This window comes from Miniopterus natalensis, chromosome 14 (genome assembly GCF_054644295.1).
Source record: "Miniopterus natalensis isolate mMinNat1 chromosome 14, mMinNat1.hap1, whole genome shotgun sequence".
In the NCBI taxonomy this organism is placed as follows: domain Eukaryota; kingdom Metazoa; phylum Chordata; class Mammalia; order Chiroptera; family Miniopteridae; genus Miniopterus; species Miniopterus natalensis.
This window is the reverse complement of record NC_142094.1, coordinates 48,650,349-48,662,749: the sequence shown is the minus strand read 5'-3', so window position 1 is coordinate 48,662,749 and position 12,401 is coordinate 48,650,349. Positions and strand designations below refer to the sequence as shown.

The 12,401-nt window shown below is 42.9% G+C and overlaps 2 protein-coding genes across 7 annotated transcripts in view; one reads left to right on the top strand and one right to left on the bottom strand.

Moving 5' to 3' along the window:
- The window catches only part of SHOC2 (SHOC2 leucine rich repeat scaffold protein), a 44,232-nt gene extending 41,391 nt beyond the window's left edge, over window positions 1-2,841 (bottom strand). For 2 of the 3 annotated variants that reach the window (XM_016212133.2, XM_016212134.2), the window contains exon 1: window positions 2,668-2,841. The gene's annotated coding sequence lies outside the window, so the exon portion shown is untranslated. Of the gene's footprint in view, window positions 1-1,926; window positions 1,977-2,667 lie in introns of those variants that run through there. The other variant, XM_087823941.1, reaches the window with a different exon arrangement.
- BBIP1 (BBSome interacting protein 1) lies at window positions 2,351-12,344 on the top strand. 4 transcript variants are annotated; one of them, XM_016212140.2, is made up of 5 exons: window positions 2,351-2,527; window positions 3,307-3,340; window positions 3,487-3,614; window positions 11,129-11,200; window positions 11,977-12,344. In XM_016212140.2, exons 4-5 carry the CDS (start codon window positions 11,155-11,157, stop codon window positions 12,141-12,143), a joined length of 213 nt encoding a protein of 70 aa, XP_016067626.1. In that variant the 5' UTR covers window positions 2,351-2,527; window positions 3,307-3,340; window positions 3,487-3,614; window positions 11,129-11,154; the 3' UTR covers window positions 12,144-12,344. The 4 variants fall into 4 exon arrangements, with proteins under 4 accessions (XP_016067626.1, XP_016067628.1, XP_016067625.1 ...); XM_016212142.2 differs by lacking the exons at window positions 3,307-3,340; window positions 3,487-3,614; XM_016212139.2 differs by lacking the exons at window positions 2,351-2,527; window positions 3,307-3,340 and having other exon boundaries at window positions 3,485-3,614.
- Window positions 12,345-12,401: the final 57 nt, after the last annotated feature.

Here is a 12,401-nt window from a genome sequence, read left to right as displayed (position 1 = left end):
CAAGGAGAAAAAATTTTCCTTGTTTTCTTTCTTTTATTTTTATTCTATCTATATGAGAAGATGGATGTTACCTAAACCTCTTGTGGTAATCATTTCACAATATATAAAAACCAAACCAGCATGTTATATGCTTTAAACCTATACAATGATATATGTCAATTATTTCTCAATAAAATTTGAAAAAATGATTACTATAGTTTTACATGTTAGCTTTATATTACATTTAAGCCATTGAAATTTACAAACCTTAGACAAAGCCTTTATTTGTCTATAGTCTACTTTTCAAATGTATATTCATAATGTAATAAAAGCATTAGAGTGTAACTCATGTCCAAACAAGTATTTGAAAGGCTTGTCATATTCAGTCTAAATTCTATATGTAGGGAATGGTTATTTACATACTTCATGCCTCAAAATTCTTGTCACTGCCACACAGAAAAACCTCAACACGATCAATTCAAACTATAAGTGTAAGCTTACTGAATGTTACAAATTTACCCAACAGCTAAGCCTCTTGAAATACAAAGTAACAGTTATAAGGACTATGCATGGAAAGGTGAAGTCTACAGATCAGCACACTAATAAAATGAGCTCTTTAAAATCAAGACAATTTTTCAGTGTTGATGTTACATTTAGATACAAAATACTTGGTTACACAAGTGTACCCTAGGATTCTGAAAAACATGACCAAAAAATAAGTTTTAGATACAATAATCTCTCTGAGTAGATACTAGAAGCTGCTGACATTTAAGAAATGATCAAAATTGCACAAATGTAAGCGTATAGGCTGCTGGTAGTTACGATGGAGGCAAAGACTATACAGTCCACATCTGCAGCCTACTTTTGCTTCAGCATCCCCAGAGACTTAGAAAACATTTCTTTGGGTAGGTTGCAAAACATTGCTTCCTCTTTTATTCTCATCACCCCCATTACGATACAAAGCAACAGATAGACAAGAAAATCAAATCAGCATCTGTAAGGGCTGAAAGCTTAAACACACACACCAGAAAACCATCTTTCCAGGTCCCAAATCGGCATTCATTCCACCTGTTTGTAAATCCACACTAACACACACCCGGGTGGGGGGAACGGGGAACGGCAATTAATGGTCTGGAGTCATTCTTCTTCCACCTAGACGTGGGGTGGGGGAGGAGGATGGTACAAAACAATGGATACTGAGGGGCTGAGGGGAAATCGTTTTGTCATGAAGCCTCTAGTGTTGAGTTGGGGGCGGGGGGGGAGCGTGTAGAGTACTTTTCCTCTATCCCTAAAAGCTACCGCGAGAGAGGTTGCCATCAAGCATGTCCAACAGAGCGGTCTTGAATGCCTACAACTCTCACCAGGCAACACACCCCAATCCTACTCCCCACTCTCCACCCAAGGGAGAGGAGACGAGGAGAGCGCCGTGGGCTTTGGGGAGGGGGCGGGGAAAGACCCCACCCCGTACCATTACCGCTGCGCCAGGGACCCCGCCAACCATGCACGCCCTCCGGACGCCCACGGGTCCCGCTGCAGCCTGGACCCGGTGGCTCCGGGAGCCGAGTGCAACAGGACCGTCCTCCAGACGCCCCCGGCCCGCGCCCTCGCCCGGGCGCTGTCCCGGCCGCCCGCCGCCACAGCAGGCCTGGCTCCCGTCGCTGTCAGAGCCGGCCGGCTCGCTCCTGGCGCCCGACTGCGGTCCCTGCACGGAGAGCCGGGTCCGAGGGCCCAGCTCTCCCGGCGACAGCACCCAGGAAAGCCGCGGCGGCGGCGGCGCCTCCCAGGGCCCCGGCCCCTGGGGCCTCGCCCCGGCCCCGCCGGCTCGCGCCTGTCAGGGCGCGCGGGGCCTCCCCCTACCGACAGCCAGCCCGACCGCCCGACGGGCAGGAAGGAAGGCAGGAAGAGCCGACCCACGGACACCCTCCCGCCTCAGCGGCCCCTGGTTACCGTCAGGAACCCCGACTCCGCCATCCTCCTCGCTCGCCCTCCTTCCTCCTCCTCCTCCTCCTCCCCCCCTTTAGAAGCGACGCTGCCCAACCGCCGCCCCCCGCCCGCCCCTCCCCCACTCGCCCCGCCCCGCCCCTCCCCCACTCGCCCCGCCCCGCCCCGCCCGCCCCTCCACACTTTCGCTCAACCATTCCGCCCCACCCCTCCGGCGCTGGCCCGTCACTGGCTGGAGAAGAAAATGGGGCGGAGCAAGGGAAGCCGACGCTGCCCAATCAGAATGAGGCACCAGCGCCAGCGACGCTGCCCAACCGGAGCTAGGCTCTGGCTTCAGCTTCCCCCTCCCCGCCCTTTTCCTTTCCCTGCTGCTCTAAGTCCTCTCCCGCCCGCTGGGCGCCGCTGGCTAGCCGGTCACAGAGTGAGCCTCCGGCAGGGTAGAGTGACAACACTCCCCGGGAAGTTACGGGTGAAGCTAAGGCAGCCATAACTGATGATGGCAACGGCAGTTTTCTGGCCTCCCGTCTCCAGTGTGACGTAGTTTTCCCTTCGCCCAATCCCCCTGTTGCCCTGGCAACAGTTGAGCCGTCCGGGAAGAGAAGCGTCTGTAAGTAGACCCAAAATGGGACCAAAGGTGACCAGACATCCCATGTTAGACAAGTTAATTTATATTCCGGACTACCTGACTGGGGGGGGAGGGGAGCAGGCTTCCTGGCCCTTAGTTTGCTGGGACGTCTGGTCACTTACCTATGTGGACAAAGAGTCTAGGGCTCCGACCATCCCTGTCCTGCCCGGAAGTTGCATTTGGTACTTCTGAATGGGGTCATCGCGGAAGGGGGGGAATAGCGTGCGCCCCCCGCGCCCCGGGCAGTGCCCATTCCGACTGGAGTCGCCAAGTGCCCTTCCGTCCCTCGGCTGCCACCTGAGGCGCAGGCCTGGGCCGGGCGTGCTTGGGAGACCGAGCGTCGCGGAGGCGAGCGGGACTCAGAGTTGCTTCCGCTGGAAGCAGCTTTTCTTTCCGGGCTGGCCGGGCGGCGGACCGCCCTCCCTCCGCCCCTCGGGCGCTCCCCGCGGGGCGAGGCCGCTCTCCCGACCCCTCGCCCCGCCGCAGCCCGCAGGACCCGCGGGCCGCCGGGCGGGGCCCCTAGTCCCGCACCGAGCCCCTGGCCACGCCCCGCAAGTTCCTCTTCAGTACTTTCACACACACCCCACCCCCACCCCGGCTTTTGGGGGATGAAGAATGAGGGAGCTTGAAGAAGTATTTTCCATTCCCAGCCATAAAAAAACAGGGTGGTCCCCCTCCACTGCGGCAACACCTCTAGGTCTTACTTCCCCGCCTTCTTCACATTCTGACTTTTCTCCCTTTTCTTTGTTTCTCCTCCTGAGGGCTTGTGAGCGTTGACTGCAGTTCTGGCTGAAGGTAGTCTGTCCTAATTCTGCATGTCTATGGCTTATGAAAGAATTCAATACGCGCGCGCGCGCGCGCGTGTGTGTGTGTGTGTGTGTGTGTGTGTATGTATGTATGTGTATACATATATATACACAGTATCATTTGGTTCTTTACAGTTGTCACACACTATCTCATGGAGTTCCTTCTCTAGGCTTGAATCAAAAACTGTCACTCATTTTGGTGATACCAGGTTGGATTCCTAAATCGTCCTAAAGCTGCAGAGGAAAAAGGCCAGAACTTTCAGGTGAATTGAAAATTGTTTATACCCAGCCAGCCAACAAGGGTCCAAACCTACCTTCTTCATTTCTACTTCCTTAGTACTCATATTCTGGCCAAAATGAACTCATTTCTTTCAAGGTTAGTCACTGAAGCGTCTCCCTTTTGTGTCCATGTCCTGGCTATCCTTACCCTTGGGGGTGTTTCCAGGTTCTCCCCAGCAGGAAGTACTTTTCTCTGAGCTTACCTAGCACTTTTTGTACCTCTTATATGACCACCTCTATTTTATATATAAGAGCTGCTTATGTTCTTAGCTTCACTATGTTCATGCCTAAATAGAATGGTTTGTATCAGGTTTATCTGCCTATCAAATAGATTTTTATTGATTTCAGAGAGGAAGGGAGACGGAGAGAGAGAAACATCAATGATGAGTCATTGATCAGCTGCCTCCTGCATGCCCCCTACCGGGGATGGAGCTGGCAACCCCGGCATGTGCCCTGACCGGGAATCAAACCTCCATCTCCTGGATCATAGGTAGATGTTCAACCACTGAGCCATGGTGGCCCAGCTGAAAGACTGAATTTTGAGACGTCTCCTGGATACCCAGGACACTGCCAGCAAAGTTTTATGGAACTTCAGTTTATCAGAAATTCAGCATAGTCCCTACTACTCAACCTTTTATTAGGCTTACCCTCTGAAGACTTTCTAACATGATCTATTCCCCCAGTTTTTATTAAAATAAATATTCAAACATTTAAAAAGTTGAAAGAATGCAATAAATATTCATATACCCTTCACCTAGATCCAACAGTTTTTAACATTTTGCCATATTTATTTCATCCCTTTTCATGCACTTTTTCATTGTCACTGAACCATTTGGAAACAGGTTGCAGACACCTATTGTTAAGTAGACAACCCTAAAATTTCCAACATGTATTTCCCAAGCAGTATAAAGTTCTCCTGCAAAATACAGCATTATCACTACTAAGGAAATTAATAATTCTGTAATATTTAAAATCCACTGTGTAAATTTTTCCATTTGACCCCAGAATATCTTTATACCTCCTCCACTCCCTTGCAAAGAATCAGGATCCAGTCAAGCTTCCTATATTGTATTTGGATATTGTAACTCTTTAGCCTTAATGTAGAATAGTTCCCCCATTCTTTTTTTCCCCTTGTTACACTGGCATTTTGACGAGTTCAGGCCAGGGTCTTTGTCTCCTTTTTTTATATCTTGTAAATCAGAAGTTGGTTTAGAGATTTGATTAGGTTCTATTTAACATTGTTTTGCAAGCATACTTCACAGTATTCATGCTTTTCCAATCATGGTTAAAGTGCCTTAAATGCAGCTACATCTGCCCATGTCATCAATTGAGTCCATTCCACTTCTCAGCACATGCATCTTTCTGTGGTCTTACAGTTCTGAATTTAATGCTTCTGTATGTGAAGAGTATGTGTTAGTGCCCTGGACTGGCAACACAGACTGCCTATCTTTAAGTGTTGCTGCTATTTTGCCTACACTCAGAGCTGATGCAGTGTAATCTGCAGCAAAGTGTACTGATGTCAGCATAGTTTCATGAGTTTCAACTCATGGCTCTCCAAGGACTGCTGATAAAAGATGTGTGGGCCCTGCAATTCATATATGGATGAATCCTGATGTTATCAAAGCAGATACCAAGGCAACTGCTGGCCATGTGGCCACACTCCAATTTAGGCAATGTTATTTTCCCCCCTGAAATTCTCTTGTAAGTCCTCATTGTTCCTGGTGTTCTTGTGATAGCTTTTTGGTAACATTCATCAAAGTCTATTAAAAATTTCAGAGTCAAGATTATACTTAACAGTACAGTAGGAAAATTCTCTGCTCAATGGATAGAGACGTACTTGCAGAATTTGCTCCATAATCACAAGAGAAACTCCCCAAATTGCCAAGCTCAGTACTCCTCATATCCTAGACTTATTTTTGATCATGAAAGATAAGTGAAAGGAAGAGAATGCACTTAAGGGAGCAGAGGAAATGCTCCAGGAGGGCAGAAATTGAAAGTTAAGTAATGTACTCCATCAGTCACGTCTTTTGTGTAGAAGGGAATTTGCTCATGTGGGACCATGAAACAATTTTGTCTCCATATTCAAGTAAAGCAAAATAATGTACAGTACCAATTAAAACCACAGACCTTAGAATCAGACCTGGGTTTCAGGAACAGGGCCATTCACTAGCTGGTGGCCTTGGATGGTTTTTCATTCTAGTTATCGTCTATTAAATGGAACCATAAAACCCCTTAGGATTGTTGAACAGAATGACTCAACTATATATAAAGTGTTTTACTCAGTGTATAGCACAAAGTATGTAGTCAGTGTGTGGTAGTTATTATTAATAATTTCTAAAGCAGTCCAATTCGGGCCCGTGAGCATGAAATATTTATCGAGTGAGAATTAATCTAAGACAGTGGTCCTCCAAGTTTAATGTGGGGAATTTAATAAAATAAAGGTTCTGATTCAGAGAGTCTGAGGAACCCTCCAGAAAAATCTGTATTTTTAATAATTGTCCAAAATTGGGATTTTGATGCAGGTGATCTGAGGATCAGGCTTTTTGAGGAACACTGAAGAAATTATCAAACAGTTATTGCCCCTTCCTTGCATACTGTTGAAATAGCTATATATCTCAGATGCTGAAAATGTAAAAAGTTCTTCAAATACCTATTTTAAAGGTTAGTAGCTAACATTTTTAGGACCACTTTCTAGTATTGAATTTTAAAATAGCAAAAATTATTAGAAAAAGACATTTTGCATGAGTAGGATGTTGTGTCATTTTCTACTAACTTAATAGTAGTGTCCGCTACTGGAGCATACCAAAACCAATGCCATCATCTAAGTTTGCCCAAGAAAAACAGTTCCTGTTCTTAGGCCTAAGCACATTCTGGAAGCTATACACCACACATTTTATTCACATGAGTCTGGATTAATTAGCCAAATTGAAACATGTTGCAACATTTTTCTACCAGCAGATGCCAAATAGCAAAACAGAATACAAATCTACTATGGCTTCCAACTACATGACATATGACGTTATTTGGCACGTCCAAATGAACATTATCAAGCCAAATTAGGCACCCTGCTAGCATGTGGGCAACCACTTGAGAGTGCGTGAGCATTACTACATTGTGTCTGCTGAAAAACACTTTCTTTTTGGGCTCCCTCTTTACCTTTTTTCTCATATTAGTTCACATTCAGAAATCTGCGCTTGAAAATTCATCTATTAAGTCAACGACAAGTCTTGGATAAGACAAAAAACTTTTCGCTGTTTTTCCTAGAAGCCTTGCTACCGCCATCCACAACCTGCACTAGCCAGACTGAATTTACTTAAAGGGAACTAACTTATTATTCACAGAAGAAAAATGTCCTGTCCTTTATTTAAACAGGATTGCTTCTGGTGTCTCCCTCAGTTCCCAGATTGTATTTTTGTTTAATGCCCAATTAATTATAAAACAGGACAGTTTGGCATATAGTATGTTGCAGTGGCTCTGTATTTTACCAAAGTTGCAAAGCCAGTGGTTCTGTATTTTACCAAAGTTGCAAAGCCAAGTGCCTGTAGTGGCTGGGCAGGTAAGGGAAAGAGAAACAATAGGCTGTAGTGGAAACTGGAGAACTCCTCATGCTCATCTAAATGGGGCATCACTTCCCAGCCCTAGCTAAATTTTGCCATGTGGGAATATGGGCCTGGTGTTGCCATATTTGTGAAAGAAACACATGGATTGGTTGCCTCCTGCATGTACCCTGACCAGGGCTGGGAATGAACCTGCAACCCAGGTAACACGCCCTTGACAGGGAATGAAACTCGCTACCCTTTGGTGTGTGGCCCGATGCTCTACCACTGAGCAACACTAGCCAGGGCAAATTCTTCCTTTTTTAATTAATGGATGATGGTAGTTATCAAAGTGCTATGACATTTAGATTATATTGGATATATTTTTCAAAGACTGATATAAAAGTTATTTTTAAGTATGCTGGAAATTACATCCTTTACAACTAAACATAGAACAAATTTATGTCAATTTAGGAATATGTAAAGGAGTACGTAGTTTGTCTACTTAAGTTTTTCAAAATCTCTGGAGGTTATGAAAGCAAAAAATTTGAGGACCACTGATGTATATTCTCAAGCTTCAAAAGCATGCTTTAGTGTTCTTGTCTAGTCTCACACCCGTAATTTAGTTTGATTACCAAACTAAATCACCCGAGAGATTTTTAACTTATCCAAGTTGTATGATTATGTTATCATGTGTATGACTGATTTCTAGTAGTAATCCTTTCTAGACTTAAGTGTCAACTCTCACTCCTACAGCTTAGTAAAATATTTCATGACAAAGATTTGGTTTCCCTCCAGATTCTTCTAGATTAATTTTAGTCATCCAGCTTAAATGGCTATGACAAGTTTGCTTACTTTGTCATGACTCTGAAATGCACTATCCATCTAAAACCATTACTCTAGGAGAAATTACAAACTAAAGGAACCATGGGGGAAAGGCAGCGACAGATTTTCTCATTACCCAGACCAAGAGCTTCAAAAAATGATTGACACTATATTCTAAGCAGTAAAAGTTTGGGTTCTATTTAGTTTAAGAATTGTATTTTATTTCTGCAGTTTAGTATTTTCTCTTAAAATATGCCTTGGACAATCTGTATCATTTTAAAGTCTGGCATAGTATTACATTGTATGGCTGTTCCATAATTTAACCTTTGACATATTGGTGAAAATTTAGATTTACCCATTACTGAACATTTTGCTGTGCAATGCAGTGCTTTATACACCCATGCTTTGTTTCTTTAGGGCTCATTATTATTAGTAGAATGTTTGGGTCAAAGAAAATGTACATATTTAGTTTTGGTAAATACTAATAAAATATTAGTAGCTACTACAAAATATTCCTCTAAGAGTTCTACCAACAAAACTACCCAACAACAAAGAGCGCCCATTTCTCTATACCTTCTCTAACTGCAGATACTATTAGGCTTTTGATTTTCTTGCAATTTCACAAGACATAACATATGTACCAAATGAGAATGATTTTTACCTTAATGAGGCTATAGTGATTTTCCTATTTAAATTGCAATACCACGACCCCCAGCATTTCTAAATCCCCTTAAACTATTTTATTTTCTATAGCATGTACTACCTTCTAGCATTCTATATTTCTCTCCCTTTACTCTAGTCTGTATATTCCAAACGGGTCAAGTTTTTGGTTTTTGTATCTCTTATTCACTAATGACCAGTGCCTGGCACATGGTGGATATTTAATGAATTGAATGATGTGGCAGTTGTATGATAAAACATGAATTACAGCCATAGCTGGTATGTTTCTTCTATGGTCCATCTGTCTCTGATGTTACACACATCTTATGTTACCGTAAGAAAGTACCCTTAGAGTAGCCACAGCTCCTTAGGGCACGCGTTACACCAGACAAAACACCCATGTTTAGCTATTAGCAGGCCATCTGGAGAAGGAAATGAATGCTCCTTCCTACTCTAACTCCCTGGGCAGTTATCAAGACCCTGTAGCCTTGCCAGTGAAGCACCCAGCCACCACGATGCTTATGTTAACCCTTCCCTTCCTGTTTCTCTCCTGCCAGTGCCTAGGGGGACCTAGGAACAAGAACCAACCCTAGTAAAGCACTCCACCCAGGCAAGGGACGGCACTAATCTTCCCCACACCGGGCCTTTGGCCCCACACCCTTTCCCATAACAATGGCAGCTTAGTCAGAGAACTAAGGTTTGGTAGAGCACCAAGTTTCACTGTTTTCCTCAGGCCAGAGTGTGGATGTGAAAGAGGTATGTATGGACCAGAGAAAGCAAAGGATAGTGATTGAATTCTGGGTGGCTGGCATTGCTAACCTATAAAACAGCTAAGAGCCCACCAGTTTAGCATTTTGGTGATAAAAATGTTGATGATATAAAGATGCTCAGCTGTTACGTATTTCTTCACATTTAGCAACATCTGTGATGTATACCCTCCCGTCTAGTGGTGTCTCACTTCAGGTTAGGCCAAATAAGAGCATAGTGATTATTTTCATTGTGCTATCTGTAATGGAGAGGCTTCATGTTTATTTTAGTTACATTCAGGATCTGTAATGTTATTAGCCTTCAACGTAACCTGGGGAGAGGGGAGGAAATGATTACTAGATACCTACCACTGACTAGATACCTGCCAGTGCCTAGGGGGACCTAGGAACAAGAACCAACTCTAGTAAAGCACTCCACTAAAGCCCGAGTATAAGGAAAGAATGTGGCAGGAGGAGCAACTGTGCATTCTAAGGAAATTGCATATGCATTTATCTCAGATTCCACTTAGTAATGAGTGGCTTGCTTTATTCTCTAGTCCAGTCCCTACTCCATCTTTACTCTCAGACGAGCAGCACAGGGCTAAGGTAGCTGCTTTAGATGTTCCTGAATAGGAACAGCAATGAGGGGAAGAGGCTTGGTGAAGAGTAGGAAGGTTTCATCAGCAGTGTCAAAGTAGTAGTGGAGTGGGAATAACTAAGACCAGAAGCAGCTTCACTTGATCACAACTCATCTGCAGTGGGTGGTTAAGGCAGGCACCAAGCCAGCATCACTTTATAAATAATAAATCTTTCTTCTGTGGTGATGTTGTGAAAGACATGGTCAGGTGGCATCAGTATGGCGAAATATCACAAAAAGGGTGGGACTGTCTGGAGAATCATGTTTGGAAAGGGAACAGGCTACAAATTATATCCAGAACACCTTCAATATATAGCCTAACTGTAATCTGGGATGTAACAGTGGAAACAAATGTCATCAGCCAAAGATGGTGTATATGCTGGGATAGTCATAACAAAATACTCAAGTATTCGTTGGTACTTTAGCATATAGTATTTCTGCATTGAGGAAAATAGTAAACTGAAAGCATACCTCACTTCTGTTCAAGAGCCAATTTCACCTGTTTGCTGCTTCCTTACAGCTTGCAGCTGTGTAGCCAGTAACTGATCCTTGGGATGCCTTTTCTCTTTATAGCAAAAGGGTTCAAGTAGAAACCAGCTGTTAGCTATTGAGAAGTGAGAATGTTAGGAAATGTTTACCTCCTACCTCATCCTTTCCCTAACTACCTCTTACCACCTCCCAAATGGTCATGTTATTTACGTCACCCACCATTCAGGGGAGATGCTATCAGTAAACCTAGGTGGGTGCACACAAAGGCCTTTGTTTTCCTCAGCTGACATCTACTAGATAATTATCTTTGTCTAAAGAACAAGTGCCAATTTTCCTGCCAACTTTTCACTAGGAGGGGAGGAAATTTAGAATATGCAGCCTTCCAATTACCACCACTATTAACCATTGACAGGTGACAAGATCTAGATGCTTACGTGATCTCAACCATTTCAATTAAAAGATCCACAAGAAATTAAGGGGGAAATTATACAAGGATACGTAGTTCATCTTTTATAGGAATTGTGATTTTACTTCTTAAATTACAATGGAAATTTCTCAAGCACTATGTTGGGAATTCATTCTTAAATACCGATTTCTCCTTGAAGGAAAAACTGTATCCAGCAATTCAGATATGGCAGAAGTGAAGTCCATGTTCCGGGAAGTTCTTCCAAAACAAGGTATTTAAATCACTAATACTTAGATGATATAATACTGTAGGGACTTAAAAAGTAATAGGCAGTGTCACATAGTAGGCTCAATACCTAAAAATCTGAAACTGTGTTCTGTATCCCACATTTACTGTCCATTTCCACTATGCTTCTTTCACGAGTAGGTTGTAAAGGAGTAATCCATTCCTTTTTTAATTTTTCCCAGTAAAAGGATGACAAACGAAGCATTGTTTAAACCTAGAAATCCTGTTATACTCAAGATTGTGCAGGTTACAACTCAAAGTTTTCAATACAAAAGAGCACTGTAATGTACCATAATATTAAATGAGGTCTGAATGTGGGTAAAAAAGAAACCTAAAGCAGTAGTAAGAAACGCTGAAGGTTTCAATTAAACACTCAGGAATTTGAATATTCATGTTAAATTAATACCATACACTTCACTATATAAGTATTCTTAGGCACTATGTATTTTTGGGTACTATGCAAGTATTTTTAGGCACTACGCATTTTCTCCCATATCTCTTCAAATTAAACATTTGACACAAAAAGTTTTGTCTTGTGGTAGCTTAGAATCTCAGGTAGAAAATTTGAAACTTGTCTTCCTCATGAACTCCCTAACATTAAATGCTTTTATGTTTATATTGAAGAAATGTTACAGGGGTAAACTGTGAGAATAGATTTTCATCAACAATGGGATTAAGTTTTAGATCTTCATCCTAACTGCAAATCCAAACCACCAAACAACTGGATTACTCCATCAAATTCTTATTTCTTTTTAAACTTAGGGCAGTTGTCTGTGGAAGATATAAGCACAATGGTGCTGTGTAAACCCAAACTTTTACCCTTAAAATCTCTGACTCTGGAAAAACTGGAGAAAATGCAGCAAGCAGCACAAGAAACAATTCGCCAACAAGAAATGGCAGAAAAGGAACAGCAGCAAATGACTCACTGAATAACTGAGCACTTCTACATATCACCCTACCTTACTATTAACTTTATTGGAAAATAATCCACCTGTATGCTGAAAATAGCAAGTTAATAAACTGATGTTCATATAGATAATATAAAAATAACCAAGACTAATGAAACTTGTATGGTAAATTACTCTGGTTTGTACTGAATATAAGCCATTAAAAAATTAACCCAAATCTTACGGTTTTGTGTGTTTTTTTACCCAAGTTTTTAGAACTGCAAATCAAATTAGTTTTTT

Coding starts and splice junctions, on each gene's coding strand:
- BBIP1 (XM_016212138.2), top strand. CDS start 11,068: ATGGAAATTTCTCAAGCACTATGTTGGGAATTCATTCTTAAATACCGA. Junction 11,201..11,976: donor GGAAGTTCTTCCAAAACAAG/GTATTTAAATCA, acceptor TTTTAAACTTAG/GGCAGTTGTCTGTGGAAGAT.